The sequence below is a fragment of the Boleophthalmus pectinirostris genome, unplaced genomic scaffold (genome assembly GCF_026225935.1).
Source record: "Boleophthalmus pectinirostris isolate CB_2022bp ecotype Guang Dong unplaced genomic scaffold, ASM2622593v1 HiC_scaffold_5, whole genome shotgun sequence".
NCBI lineage: Eukaryota > Metazoa > Chordata > Actinopteri > Gobiiformes > Gobiidae > Boleophthalmus > Boleophthalmus pectinirostris.
Window position 1 is genome coordinate 21,190,692 of NW_026571404.1, and position 15,440 is coordinate 21,206,131.

Sequence of the window (15,440 nt, forward strand, 5' to 3'; positions counted from 1 at the left end):
CTTTTGCTTCTTCTCTTATTAATGTTAGTAATCTGTTACTAGTACAAATAATTCCACTACTGAGATGGAAGTTCCTTATTAAGAGCTGTTGCTATGTTTGTGTTATGGGCACCCACCTGCTGATGTCTGAAATCACAAGCAGCTGGACCAAGCCTGTGGCACGGCAGCGAGCTGAGCACCCGGATAAACACCCCTGTAATGACTAGCAGACATACACACAGAAACATGTGGAAGTCCATTGTTAGTACCAATATGGATGCATGAGAGAAAACTGTTATGTTTTATTCAAGAAAGTATTGATTGTCACTAATGCAGGAAGAAAAGTACACATAGTAGTTTATTTCTATTTGCTTTAAAGGTCTAACTTTCCTTGTAGGGGATATGGTACCTGCTGGCCTGGAATGTTCCACCGTATGACAACTCATAGTGGGCACGCCTTTCCACAGATTAGACCAGTAATGTGGCCTAGTGGTGTCACCTACCTGTTTCCATTGAGATAAATATGTTTTTTGCCATACTGTGGACCATTCTAGGCAAATAGCATCACTACAGAGACAAGTAGTTGTGATATCCTCAACCAGAAAGCTACACAGTGCACCTTTAAAGGAGGCCAATGGTAAATCTGTAACAGACTCTTTCCAGTAATAACAATTAAAGTAGTAACAATTAAAAACAAGACAATTCTGCCACAAAACAATAAGAATTCAAATTCTTGATCAATGCTATAATCGCAGTGGATAAACAAGTATTTGAATTTTCTATTAAAAAAAAGGAAGATGGTTGTATCTAAGTGACAAATGTATAACACTAATTCATGCTCGAGACATCTAATAACATAGGCCAGACAGAGACTCTTTAGAGGAGGAGATTGTTTGAAAGATGTTTAAGATATAGCTCTATTTTTACTTTTACCGTCTACCCACTTTTTCTGCTTAAAATCAAAACTGCTGATGTCTCCCTTATAGTTGTCATACTCCTACTCCCTACATCTCATTTCTCCAGTTGTTATTGCACTGTCATGACATGGTGACAGAAGGCAGCGGTGTGAACATCATATACTGGGGTCATAGGGATTTACAGCCTATAAATCCACTGACCTTTTACACATTAAGAAACTGACTCCAGCACTGTATACACAAATGCTTGTCCACAAATATAGTCATGTCTACCCCCAATAAATCTCTATATGTGTGGGGTCTGTTAACTGCATGTTTATCTGCACCCTGTGATAATATTTTGGATGTAAATTAAAAGCACAGTGAAGACTAAGGGTGAATACAGTACATTTACATTCCACTGGGTCCCTTCTACATAGTTGTCTGTCTGAAAACAATGTTTATTTGTAAGTAAATTCAGGGCTTATTGAGGTTACTGACACTGTAAGTTCAGATATAAGATACATAGTCAAAAGCAATGGAGACCAATAGGGGTGACCCTCATTTCTAAGCAAATAAAGTATTTGCACTCAGTCTTAATATGTGAAAGTCAAAGGTAACAGAAATAGTCTCTCAGCAATGCAATTTCATTATGGTGGAACAGAAAAAATATTTTAACTAAAGCCTTTCTTTATTTTTGCACGACTCAAAAAATAAACATTCAAATGATGTGGATTAGACTTCTTGGCACTATGCTCTTCACATAATTGTAAAATTATAGAGTTGTTTGAGAAAAGAAATAAACAAAGATTCAAAATTGCTCAAAGTCATACAAAAGCCATAACCTTCATTAAGCGCACACAATGTAACTGGTGGAGGTCTCTTCTTTGAGATGCTATTGCTTTGCCTTGAGCGTTTGACAGAAGAGTATTAAACATATCTATACTGCATTACAAGGGTCTTATTGCTAGATACCGACCTGTGACTTTGGATTGGTGGTGTTTGTCTCCATGGAGCCATGGTATAGCATCGTGGAGCATTTGAGCCAAGACTATTACATGTCCATGGACAAGCAGGTGGAAAAACTCTCAACAAGAAAAGTTACATAGCGCATCTTTAAACTGAAGTGTTCGCCTAGTGATGCAGTTTGCGTGACTTATTGGGTGCTTTTCCATGGCCAGTAATGATAATAAGTGTAATCAGATTACCAATTAGATTTGATTTTATTCATTTATTGTGTATTTGAATAGGGACATTTCTGGTGCGTCAACATAGGTGCCATCTTTTTAGAGTAAAATAGAGTTGCATTTAGGAGATAGAGTACAATTAATTTGATTAAAATGTTTAAATAAATATATGTCTTATATATAACAAACATTTTTATTATTATTTTATATAATGAAAATTTTAACCTCCATTTTTCCCACATTAGTTTGCCAGTTTATTCCATCATTTTCCTTGCCAAAACCTGCACTAGTGTGAACAACCAGAAGAAAGCCGATTACTCAGATCCCATTTCATTGTTTACATGACACTTCAATACTAAGACATCTGATCATGATCATGATCAGATTTTGGGTGCACATGCAAATAGCTGGTGTGACTCAAACCTGTGCTGTTCAAATGCAAATCTAATGTTGTGGCTCCATCTACAGGCAAAAGGAGAGAGGCGTGAGACCCAGCAGAGGGCGCTGTTGGACGCCTCTGAGCCTTTGAGCGCAACCTCCTGTCACCGGAAACCTGCAGGAAGCTCTTGAACATGTTATGAAAATCGGCTAGTGATGCTTGTGTAACTGCCCGTTTTGTAAGTACTGAATATAATTACTGCCTCCATCCTTTTAAAATCATAATATAATACTACGAATTATTATCGATACACGACTGTTATAAATCGGTCTCTTTGTCAAAACGTGTCTTAGACAGACTACGGTCTCTTTAAATGGTCAGCTGGTACTTTGCTTGTGTTAGCTTAGCATAGTAGCCACGTAAACAAAGGGTGTATTATTGAGATCATATATAATATACAACACTGCGTTTTGTTATCGTGTCGCGGTCCACAACGAATATGTTTTTTATGTTTTTTCACGGTTTGTTTAATTAGTATTTTATGTCTTTGTCTGAGCAATGAATTAAAATCACAATTACCCAAACTTCAGATATACACTGTTCTCGTAACAGTTATAACAGTTGTTATATGTCTGAAATTATATATATATATATATATATATATATATATATATATATATATATATATATATATATATATATATATATATATATATATATATATATATATATATATATATATATATATATATATATATATATATATATATATATACTATTGTACAAATTGCTTGCTCTGATGGCTGTTGTATAGATCTTTAAATGACCAGATGAATCGGACCGACAGGTACTTTTCCATTGACGTTTTGACATGTGAATGACACAGGGTCTGCAGCTGCACAATGCCAGTTGAGGGTACAGAGGACCAAGCCCCTGCCTCGCTGTCCAGCCCGGTCAGTGCAGCTCTCACTCTGGGTGGTACAGAGGAGGATGGGGCTGCAGGGGGCACAGCATCCTTCTCTTTTCCAGAGAGCAGCCAAGGCTCTGAGTCTGCTGCCACATATCCTGCTAATTCAGGACCAGAGGAGGGACCTGGTGTGTTTAAATGCCAATTAAGCCATAACAAACAAGATCGACATAAAGCATCAATTTTTTCAAATTTTTTCTTTTAGGATCAAAGCGGTCTGGGGCTTTACTGCACATTGACAGACAGCGAATCCAAGCAGTATCTGCCAGTTCGGGGGCAGATGAACTGCAGGGCCTTGGTGTGGCAGTCTATGACCAGGAGGTATTGGAGCAAGGTGTACTTCAACAGGTGGATGAAGCCATCCAGGAAGCAAGTCGTGCTTCTGCTAAAGCAGAGGCAGAAAAAGATTACCAGTCCGTACTTGATGATGTCAGGTAAAGGATGAAATGAAAATTTTAAACTAATAATAGCATCACAACAAGAACACTTCACAGAAACCCTTATTTATCCTTTTTCATAAATTATTCCACATTCATGCAGGGTTGGCCAGTCTTGATATTCTGGTTTAGAGTCTGAATCTGTACCATAAAATATTTTCTATACATATAATGTATACATATTTTTGTTTTCCAAGTAATCTCATCTATTTTGTGTTTGCTTTAAGATCAATCACAACTGAATTAAAACATATCAACAAGATAATTGATCAGCTTGGACCTTATGCTGCCTCTAGTAAAGATATCAGCAGAAAGATTGAATCTGTGAAACGACAAAAAGAGAATAAGGTAACCTGACAGTCTAGTTTACTTTGTTTGTTTAGTGTATAGGCCTGCTTTATTCAAACTCTATTTGATCTTAGGAAAAACAGCTGAAGAAAATAAGAGCCAAACAGAAAAGACTCCAGGTGATTCTGGGTGGAGACGACTCTCTGAAACTTGAACTTGAGCTTTTAGCTGAAGAAGAGGATGCCGAAGAAGGTAAATATAGTGTTCCATTGTGCATTGTAATTCGAACATTTTTGCATTGTTATATTCATAAAGTTGTATGTCTGTTTTATACTAGAAGCTGGCCCATCAACACTTGGTAGTATGCTTATGCCAGCGCAAGAGACAGAATGGGAGGAACTAATTCGCAAAGGACACATGACACCATTTGGTACTCGTATGCCTCAAAAAGAGGAAAAGAAGGAGCCCCGAAAACTAATGCTAGCTGAAAACTCTGCCTTTGACCAATACTTGGCTGATCAAGCCAAACTTGCAACAGAAAGAAAAAAGCCACCGATTTTAAAGAAAAAACATACCTCAAGCCTCAATGCAAATGGAAAAGTCAAGACCAAAAACAAAACATTATCCCCAAAAGATAAAAAGCTTAAAAAGAAGATACGCAAGCTTCAAATAACTGCTTTGAAAGCTCATCCCAAAGCTCGGCCAAAGACTGATCTAACAATTCCCAAACAAAAACGAAAACATAAAAATGAAAATGGAGAAACTGACAGCGAAGAATCAGAGTATGTGCCGAGTGATGAGTGCATGGATCCGGACCAAGAGGAGCGGGAGGCTATGGAGGAGGGTTATGGTGAAGATGATGATGAAGAATATGAATTAAAACCATACAAAAGGAAGATGGTGGGCAAAGGGAGGAAGAAAGTGAAAGAAGAAAGTGATGAGGAGTTTAGTCCTGAGAGTTCAGACGATGAAGACTGTGAGAAGAAGAGCAAAGCAAAGAGATTTAAAGATGATGGAGATATTGAATACTACAGACAGAGAATAAGGTAGGAAACTATGTCTTTAGAAATGCTAGACAATACTTTTCCATCTCTTTACCCTGCTTGACAAATACCCGGTTAGGTCTTTAGGGGTGCAGTGTGAGTGTGCCATTGTTATTCCCCTCAGTTCAGAAGAATGCAGTTGGTCTGTGCTGGCTGTTCATGCAGCGGGAGCACTAATCCCAGATGAGATTGGCAGCTGTTTCTTGACTAAGCAAATTCACTCCCTGTTGGACTTCTTTCTCTGCACTCACATCGGCCTAATTATCCTCCCGCACATGGTTTTATACACTCACCCTAATGCTCAAATTAATGGAAGAGCAGCCCTAATGAGATTTCATATTTATAGCGGCCAAATAAATTGTGTTGGCATGTGTCCTTTTTCCTACAGTACAGTGATTGAATGTCAATTCACCAGCACAGACATGGCGTGGATGGTGAGGCTAGCTCATATGAAGAATGATATTATTAGACTGGGCAGTATTTGTAGTTGGGTGGGGTGGAGAGGGGGCAGAAAAGTGTAATTAACTGAACCAATGCTTAGTCTTGACTTAATTAGAGAGTGTGGTCTCCCAGGCCCAGCTAAAGGACCAGTACTGAGGCAGGGTGACAGGACCAGGCCCAAATGAAGATGGATTCTTATCCTATCCACCTCACACCTTTCTGGGGAACTCTCACTACTAATTGTCTATATCAATCTTCATTTGCTGTGCGACGACTGTGGCTCTAACTGCCCTCTTTTCTGCACTCTTAAAACTCCTTTACCTTTCCTTTTTGCTCTAAAAGCTCCAAACTCAAGGGAAATACCTGCAGTTCAAAACATTTGCTATCGATAACCCTTTGTAGGCAGATTCTAAAATAAACCACAGATTTCACTATGTCTGGTTCTGCACTTGGCAAGCTGGGCAAGACCTACAATATACCTGTTATGAGAGAATTATTGCTAGAAAACAATTGACACATTAACTACATTTAAACCTTTTTAAACAGTGTTGAGGATTAGTGTAGCTTCATGAAACTTTGCTCACTAAAATGTTTATACTTTAATTAGGAAATGGAAGCGTCAGCGCCTTCGGGAAAGGGAGGAGAGAAGAGAGAGAGACGGGGAGCTCACCGATGACAGTGATGCTGAATTTGATGAGGGGTTCAAAGTACCTGGATTTCTCTGGAAGAAACTTTACAAGTAAATTCCAATTTTTCCAACTTTTTATCAACAATAGAGCTTTTCATACAGTATATAAATTCAGTGTTTGGCATCCAGTCTAGTCTAGCATATTAACACTATAAATACAGTACATCCCTTTTTCTATTACATTTAGATACCAGCAGACAGGCGTACGCTGGCTGTGGGAGCTCCACTGTCAGCAGGCGGGGGGTATCCTTGGAGATGAGATGGGACTGGGTAAGACCATCCAGGTCATCAGCTTTCTGGCCGCTTTGAGCTACAGCAAACTTCGGACTCGAGGGTCTAACTACAGGTACGCACCAACACAATCTGTGGGCCGCGACTGTGTGTCTGTATGGTATGAATATTTGATCAGGGAAGTTCGGCTTGAGAGTGTTCATCTGAATTATTAAACATGTTTCAATTATCAGACTCTTCACTTTCTTACTGCAGACATCAGAGAAATCTGTGTGTGTGGATAGTGTTGAGTTGTGTCTGCTTGTGAACACTCAACAAATTTTCAGTCTTTTAAACTGTGGTTGAAGCAGGTGCAGAGCAATAAATTAGGCCCTGAAAAGATGATGCACTGACGGTAATAATGTGCTTTTACTGCACAGCACAATACTGTGCATTTAGAGGGTGGAGCTTCCCTTATGATCAATACTCTGTCTTCTATAGACGCCCACAAATTGATTGCTTGCAAACTCAATTATGGCCCTGTATCAATAGCTTTTCCCAAGCAGAGGTTCATACCAGCCCATTAGTGTGCGCGTGTGTTGACAAAGCTCAGTTTGACAAGATGTTCACACAATTCTGTACAAATAAACCCTTGTAAATCAATTGTATCAAGCCTTTTTGTTTCAATAATGCCAATTCTGATATATTTCTATAGAGTCAGCCATACAAGTGGCAACTGTAGCATAAAAAGTCAAATACATAGTAGTCAATAAATGTTTTATAGATATTTATTATTACACTTTTCATTTGGTTGTAGGTATGCAGGTTTGGGGCCTACTATTATTGTCTGTCCAGCGACAGTTATGCACCAGTGGGTGAAGGAATTTCACACCTGGTGGCCCCCTTTTCGAGTGGCTGTGCTTCATGAAACTGGTTCTTTCACAAGTAACAAGGTGAGTGCCTCATGTTTGATATATTTCCTCTGGAGGGCACCAGAGATCTGTTCAACTGAACTTTCAGCCTCTTTCTGTTCAGTCAAATGTGTTTTATTTCATTGCAGGAGAAACTTGTTCCAGAGATTGCCTCTTGTCACGGTATCCTGATAACCTCATATTCAGCTGTGAGGAACATGCAGGACGTATTACAGCGCTATGATTGGCACTATATCATTTTGGATGAAGGCCATAAAATCAGAAATCCAAATGCTGGAGTTACTGTGGCCTGCAAACAGGTGATTTACTTATCAAAACTGTTTGCTGTGTTATTGATGGGGTTTAACCTGATCCTACTCTTCTTTCACTTCCTTTTTAGTTTCGCACTCCTCACCGGTTCATTCTGTCAGGATCCCCCATGCAGAACAATTTGAAGGAGCTTTGGTCTCTTTTTGACTTTATTTTTCCTGGTAAACTGGGGACACTGCCTGTGTTTATGGAGCAGTTTTCTGTGCCAATCACTATGGGTGGCTACAGCAATGCCTCACCTGTTCAGGTAATGAAAATATTGGCCTTGTAGTTGCTCTTTATTTGTTAATATATGTGCAACTCCATACATTGTACAGTACACTACTATATAATGTAAACACAAGCAGAACGTGAATACCAGTGCATTTAGTACTGAGTAACATAATGTAAGTGTATAGAAACATAACCGAATCCCTGGTGTGTGGAAAGAGGAGGCTAAAGTAGACGGCAGTGAGCTAAATTGTGGCCCTTTGTCATTAGTGTCCAATCGTTAATAACCCACTGACTGTATGGATTTAATTATTTAAGCCAGCTATTGATGCTCCTTCCGCTGTCGATAATAAAAACCTTTACTAATTATTAATGTTATTAAATGGTCAGAGAGAGCTGTGCTCTGCTGCTTTATACTCAGACAGAGCAGGCCTGAGCGCAGAGCGATGGATACAGTAGACTGGCCTTTTGAGTTGAACTGAGTACATAAATACAGCAGCACTGAGTACTGGGTCATCTGCTGTTTTTACTTTACTTCCATTATGACTTAGTCCCACTGAAATTGTCCCCTCCAGGCTTCCTTGATGTCTCTTTGATGCCTTTGTGGACCCCCAGTGAGTTAATGTTTAAAGCTAACTGGCCTTTAGCACTGGCCATGGATGAGGTGTAGCAGGCCATCTGTATTCCCTGCAAAGGCTATGACTCCTGCCCACTTTACTACTGTACGACTGACCAGCACTAGTCATGAAAGGGAGGGATTTTGTCCCCTAAGAATACAGCGCTCTGATCAATGTTTAATGGCTCTTTGTGCTGAGAGGGACAGCGAGATGTTGGGCTGCTGGAATCGGGCTGAACAACAATCCTGCCCCAGGAAACACCCGCATGACAGATGTTGATGTGTTGTTTAAGAGACTAAACTAAATTATGTGTGTGTTTTGAAGCAATATGTTGATAGCATTCTGCTTAGAGGGTTAACGCTCTTGTTGTTTGTTTACAGGTTCAGACCGCCTATAAATGTGCATGTGTGCTGAGAGACACCATAAATCCTTACCTGCTCCGGAGAATGAAGGCAGACGTTAAGGCCAACTTGTCTCTTCCTGACAAGAATGAGCAGGTATTCTTAAGTCTTGAAAGACATTTGACCCTGGTCTTAGTATTGCATTAACTCATCTTTTTAAGTCATGTTTATCTGATTACTGTGAGTGTTTCTGCCACATCTAAAAGAGTATTTGATGATCGTACATTTGATGAATTGTCAGGTGAACTCACCTAATAAAGTCATGTTAAAGTAAAACGGGCAGGTATTCATTAAGGGCTCTGGTCTCTGGTCTGTCCTCTGGTTTGATGCTGGTTGACTCCTCAGTCCACTTCAGCTCATTAAGTGCATCCCTGAGGAACCTGTGGCGCTAAAAAAGACACCACTTCCTTCTAATTTCTTTTTCACACACTTCATTTCATCTAGGGGCTTTAAAGGGGATGTTTGCTGCTCATTACCACTCTTACACAGCCTTTGTCTGTACGCAGGTCCTGTTTTGCAGATTAACAGATGAGCAACGGCAAGTGTACCAGGGATTTTTGGATTCGAAAGAGGTTTACCAGATACTGAATGGAGACATGCAGGTAAGATTATAAAATGTGTTGATATGCACTTTTATTTATGTTGTTCAATTTCACACACACAAATACTACTTGATAATACAGTGATGTAATGAACTGATGGAAAACACTTATTGATTTCTTTTTTTTTTACCCATGAGCCCTCAAATTTATTTTAGCCTTCCCTTCTTTATAGAAACCACATAGTAGAAATTAGATCACATATTTTATGTTGTGTGTGAATTAAGTTAAACATCTAATTGCTTTTAGCATATTTGCAAATATTTCCCTTCAGGAAGTTGTACTCCAGCATTAGCCAGGCCCGAGAGGAACGGATATTTGACCATTCATCACTACTGACCAAATGGACGTGGTTGTAGAGCCTTAGGTTACCACAGTAAATTGCTCACACACTCATTTTTGCAGGCGTATTCAGTGGTCACTCTCAGTCCATTAACCACCATTACTAATGCAGTGACCACTGGGCCTTCATCAAGAAAAGCACCCTTTTTGTGTGTTAATAAATTATGTAACTCATTTCTCTAGCCTAAAGTAAATGCGCTTATTTGTTTAAAGGTGCAACAGTAAAACATGCCACTCTTCAGTATCAATTACATCCCCTAACTGCATTGCACTGTTTAACATTTATGGATATTCATGTGGATGTTTAGGTTTTTTCAGGTTTGATTGCTCTCAGAAAGATCTGCAATCACCCGGACCTGTTCTCTGGCGGCCCCCGGATGCTGAGGGGAATCCCAGAGGACCAGCTGACTGAGGAGGAGCACTTTGGATACTGGAAACGTTCGGGCAAACTGATCGTGGTGGAGTCTCTACTGCGGCTCTGGTTCAAACAGGGTCAGAGAGTGCTGCTCTTCACTCAGTCCAGACAGGTGAGACATTCAGACACATGGTTGGGTGTGCATTGGGTCTATCTTTTAGTCAGAATTCTAAAGTAAAACAAACAATTATAGACCTAATTACTAATTTAATTTGAGTTATTTATAAGACATATACCATCTAATGCAATAAACTATATATATGCCAGATGTGACAGCTCTACATTCTCTTCAAAATGAGCTAACTGCTTTATTTGTCCTAGATTCCTAATGTCTTATAATGTAATAGTCATCTTTTGTGTGTTTAGTTGGGTTTAAGTTTTCTTTGTTTCCAAAGTTCAGATCATTTGGTTGTATGTGTGCGAGTGGCACATGTCAGTGTGGCCCCAGCTGTTGTAGTCAATACCAATGAGATTATACCTCAGAGGCAACCTGAGAGTCTCCCGTCGGTATCTCTGTCCATGTAATATTAATCTGCTCTAATCCTTTTAGAGATAATCCAAATCTCAGACCCCTCCTTAGTCTGTGTCTGTGCCATGTCTTCACCTCTCATATGTTTCTCAGATGTTGGACATCTTTGAGGTCTTTGTGAGAGAGAATAACTACTCATACCTGAAGATGGATGGCACTACCACTATAGCGTCCCGGCAGCCCCTCATCGCACGCTACAACGAGGTAAGGATTAGTCCCTCCTAATGGCTCTGTTTCCTTTGAAAGTCCCCTCCTGAGGCAAGCTGTAGTGATACTCCACTCATCCCAGGGTGGGGGCACCAATGTTGACAATCCGTTAAACTGGGACCACTCATTTTTTATGGCAGTAGGTCAATAAAGTACATCTGGCTATATGTGAGAACTTAATTTTTAACCCAAAGACAAAGTCATGTGTTTTGGTTATACATTACATTATTTTGGAGGATTTTATAACACAATTTATAAATGCTTCTTTCTCCCTTATTTCACTTTCAGGATAAATCAATTTTTATTTTCTTGTTGACCACAAAAGTTGGAGGCCTGGGAGTCAATCTGACAGGAGCCAACAGGGTCATCATTTATGATCCAGACTGGAATCCCAGCACTGACACACAGGTCTGTTCCGGCTCCAATAAAGCATATTATGAATAAATGTACAGTTATGTTTTTTATTTATTTCAGAAAAAATAAGTTGTATTGCTGTTAATGTGTCTCAGATGTTGTATTATAATAACCAAATACATTGTCATAGGCACGTGAGCGGGCATGGAGGATTGGTCAGAAACAGCAAGTAACTATTTACAGGTTGCTGACTGCTGGAACCATTGAGGAGAAAATCTACCACAGGTCAGACTGCATTTCACATTGTTTATTTACACATTAAAGCAAATTATATAATCAAATAAAAGCATAATTATTTCTTCTCAATCTTTTGTTTTCTCTTGCATTGTTTATTGCTATTGATTTCACACACTGATGTATAGTCCATAGCTAATAATTGCCGAATATTCTCTAGCCCTGTAATTGAAAAGCTTTCTGTGTTTTATTAAATGACCGCTCTAGGAGCCCTAAAATTATGTTTTGTTGATTTTAGGTCTATACCCAAATTTCAAAAGGCAAAAACAAAACACTGTATAGCTTAACCTATAATATGAAAGTTGACTAATTTTCTCTTCAATCACTTTAAGTATTCTCCTGTGACAGGGGATTGGGGATTCCTGCTGAGCCAAAATAAAATACAATCATCCAATTATGTTCTTTGTGTTTTTAATGCAGGCAAATCTTCAAGCAGTTCCTAACTAACCGCGTGCTGAAAGACCCTAAACAAAGACGCTTTTTCAAGTCCAATGACATCTATGAGCTATTCACACTGTCAGACCCTACTGGTGCTCAGGGAACAGAAACTAGTGCCATTTTTGCTGGTGCGTTTTTACATAATTGTTATAATATTTAGTTTTGTGGTTAAAGGATAAAGTAACTTTCCTGTGTTTTTACATTATAGGCACTGGCTCAGATGTCAAGGCACCAACGAAAGCCTCAAAACAAAGTGCTAATTTAGAGAGTCAAATAAGGACACAACATTCAGTAAATGCAAACTTGTCAAAAAATGCACTACACAATAAAGAATCTCACAACTTGTCTCACAACAGCCAATGTGGAGACTCAGTATTGAGCAGTCCACAGAAACATAAGGCAAAAAGAAAACACTGTAACACAAAAGACAGCAAGAGACACAGTGAAAAGAAACAGAAACACTCCAAAGACGCACGCTTCGAAGGACACCGGATTTCTCACCTGGTGAAAAAAAGAGACTACAAGAAGGCCGATGGTGAAGATGAACAAGACAACCAGGGGAAATCTGATGATTATGTTCTGGCAAAGCTATTCAAGAAATCAGGTGAGTTTTGAAGATGTCTAACATCTGTCAACATCTCTGTTGACTGTCAGCTCTTTGTCATAGGTATTCACAGTGTGATGCAACATGACACCATCATGGAGTCCTCCAACCCTGACTACGTTCTGGTGGAAGCTGAGGCCAACAGAGTCGCCAAAGACGCTTTAAAAGCCCTTAAAGTTTCTCGTCAGCAGTGCAGGCTCTCCTACAACTCCACTCCTCCAAAAAAGTGTGATTTTCTGTTTTAAAATAAATTTTGTTGTTTTGTTTCTTTATTTATACATTTATGTTTTCAATCTAGAAAAAGATTTGGACAGAAGAAAAATTCTCTTCTAGTTGGGCCGACTGTTCAGTCCGTCCCCACTACAAGCAAGTGCAAGGTAATGACATATAGTACTTCTGTGTTGTTTTGCATACTGGTATTAAATGCATTAATGTGCATTTTTAGGATGCTGCAATCGTAAAGAAGTTGAAAAAGCCAGGTTCTGGAGCACACTTCAGTGGAGAGGCTGACAATGATGGTGCATCTGCCACTCTCTCCTCCTCCTCCCTGTTGGCCAAGATGAGAGCTCGCAATCACATTAGTGTCCCCTCTGGTCAAAGAGACGAAGAAGAGGAAGAGGAAGCTGATGCACAGCAAACCAGCGGACCACCAGCTCAACACACTGAGCACGACGAGCTGTTAGTTGATCTGCGTAACTTTATAGCCTTCCAGGCCCATGTAGACGGACAAGCTAGTACTCAGGAACTGCTAGAGTATTTTAAACCACGACTGACTCAGGCACAGGCTCCTGTTTTCAGAGAGCTGCTCCGAAGCATCTGTGACTTCCACCGAACAGTTGGTCAGGAGGGGCTCTGGAAACTCAAGCCACACTTTCGCTAATGAAAGTGCTACTTATTGTTTGTATATAACAAAAAAAAAAATCTCTTTTTCTATACTTTCATGTTAACAGCATTGTTTTTTCATCATGAAGAAGGGGTTTGTATCAGATGTAGTGTGGCATATCCACATTAATACTGTTCTTTTTGTGTCTGGCCATACTTGAAATGAAATATTGTTTTTCATAAACACTGATTTGAGTAGTTCTATACTCACTACTTTAATTTTAACATAAATGCCTCAATTTGGCCATATTTTACTATGTGGTTTTCAGCGTTGTTCATGAAACTTGTCTGTCATAGATAGAAATATAAGGTGATGTTATTTAAGTGGCTGTTGAAGTGTCACAACAAGAGGAATTTGGAATGTGATATTTTGCAATAAACTATTCAGAGTTTTTGCGTTGATGTAGTGATTTTGTTTACTGTAAATTACTAAAAAACTGTGAGGAAAGAAGTCTTAAAACAAAAGGCTAGGTGGTGTTAAAGTGATGCTGACCACAGTCAGCTGCCCAACTTTGTTCATTCACGATTTGGTTTACTTCACAAGACAATGGAGAAGGCGCGGACTGTGCGCTTCAGGCCTGCATTGTCAGAGCTGTCTAGACCAAATATTAGGATAAAGTTATCAACCGTTATTTGATTTCAATTTTCTACACGTACCTCACCGAGGTCATAATAACAACTTTATTTTCAGTGGTGCATAAATTAATTACGCGCATTTAATAACTAAAATATCATTATATTCCCCCTTTAATAACATAAACGCTGCACGCCAGGGAAAGCCTTAATAGCGCGGGGCCCTGTAACTGGCCATTATACGCCTGTAATGATATTACAGAACCAATTACGCGCCATTAGAAGGGATTTTCTGCACTTTATGTGGTTTAGTCCAATCCCACACTCCTCTTCTAAATTTCAGCAGCTTCTCGCAGCCTCATTTTGCCTTCACCTTAGAGACGCATGGCGTCTGCGCTCTGTCGTCCCAGATGCGCTTTAAAACTAATTGAAAGGGTCCCGTAGCACATCATTTATCTGAGGAAGCGAAATAAATCGCGGGACCCCTTGCTGTGAACAAAATCAAAAATTTGGCCTTGTGAGTGTTCTACATACGCAAGCTCCTGTAAAGCGGAGCCCTAACACACCCTGACGAGCCATTAACGCGCCCGACAGTCAATCTAAAACCCAAAAGAAGTCATCTAGCTTTTTTTAATATATGAAAGAACCAAATAAAAAGTGCACCGGCCTAGCGCGTGTGTTTATGGTCAGGGAATATGCCTGACTCTGGAATAACAATCACTTGTGATGAATATTGTTGTACCAAAGCTGAAGTAGAGCAGCCGCCCGCCACCCGGGTGCACTTCCCCTTCCTCTGTCTTTCCTACTCTCGCGCACAAGCACTGGCCGAGGGTTCGGGGTGAGACAAAGCCTTGATAATCCGATTAAGACCAATTAGGCATGAGATTGTTTCACGCTCGCTGAAAGCCTTAACACTGTGTAGACAGTTATACAGTTATGGAGACATCTGGACACCCCAGAGAGAGTGACATCCGAGTGTGTGTGTGGGTGCGTGTGAGGGGGTAAAAGGCTGTGGACCCTCCCATACACAAACGCGCGCGCGCGCAGTGAGAGGAAGAAGTGCAGCATCCGCTCCACATCAACAGCATCCTCCCATCCCGCTCTCTCACACACGCGGTGTGTGGGACGACAGTCAGGAGTAACACTTCAACTTGAGTCCTCCACAGAACCTGACGTCTTTAGCGCGCTCTTCTTTGGCACCGCGCGCTCTTCTTTGGCA

General features: G+C 40.0%; 1 protein-coding gene across 2 annotated transcripts; it reads left to right on the top strand.

Moving 5' to 3' along the window:
* Positions 1–2,601: 2,601 nt before the first annotated feature.
* Positions 2,602–14,041, top strand: ercc6 (excision repair cross-complementation group 6). Of its 2 annotated transcripts, XM_020921435.2 has the most exons (22): positions 2,602–2,679; positions 3,328–3,536; positions 3,614–3,842; positions 4,073–4,193; positions 4,268–4,385; positions 4,471–5,179; positions 6,225–6,356; positions 6,493–6,651; positions 7,333–7,468; positions 7,576–7,746; positions 7,827–8,003; positions 8,964–9,080; positions 9,491–9,586; positions 10,234–10,452; positions 10,963–11,073; positions 11,365–11,484; positions 11,621–11,715; positions 12,145–12,290; positions 12,371–12,766; positions 12,830–12,992; positions 13,065–13,143; positions 13,212–14,041. In XM_020921435.2, the coding sequence occupies exons 2-22, from the start codon at positions 3,344–3,346 to the stop codon at positions 13,644–13,646; spliced, it is 4,122 nt and encodes a 1,373-aa protein (XP_020777094.2). In that variant the 5' UTR covers positions 2,602–2,679; positions 3,328–3,343; the 3' UTR covers positions 13,647–14,041. The 2 variants fall into 2 exon arrangements, with proteins under 2 accessions (XP_020777094.2, XP_055019006.1); XM_055163031.1 differs by lacking the exons at positions 13,065–13,143; positions 13,212–14,041 and having other exon boundaries at positions 12,817–12,986.
* Positions 14,042–15,440: the final 1,399 nt, after the last annotated feature.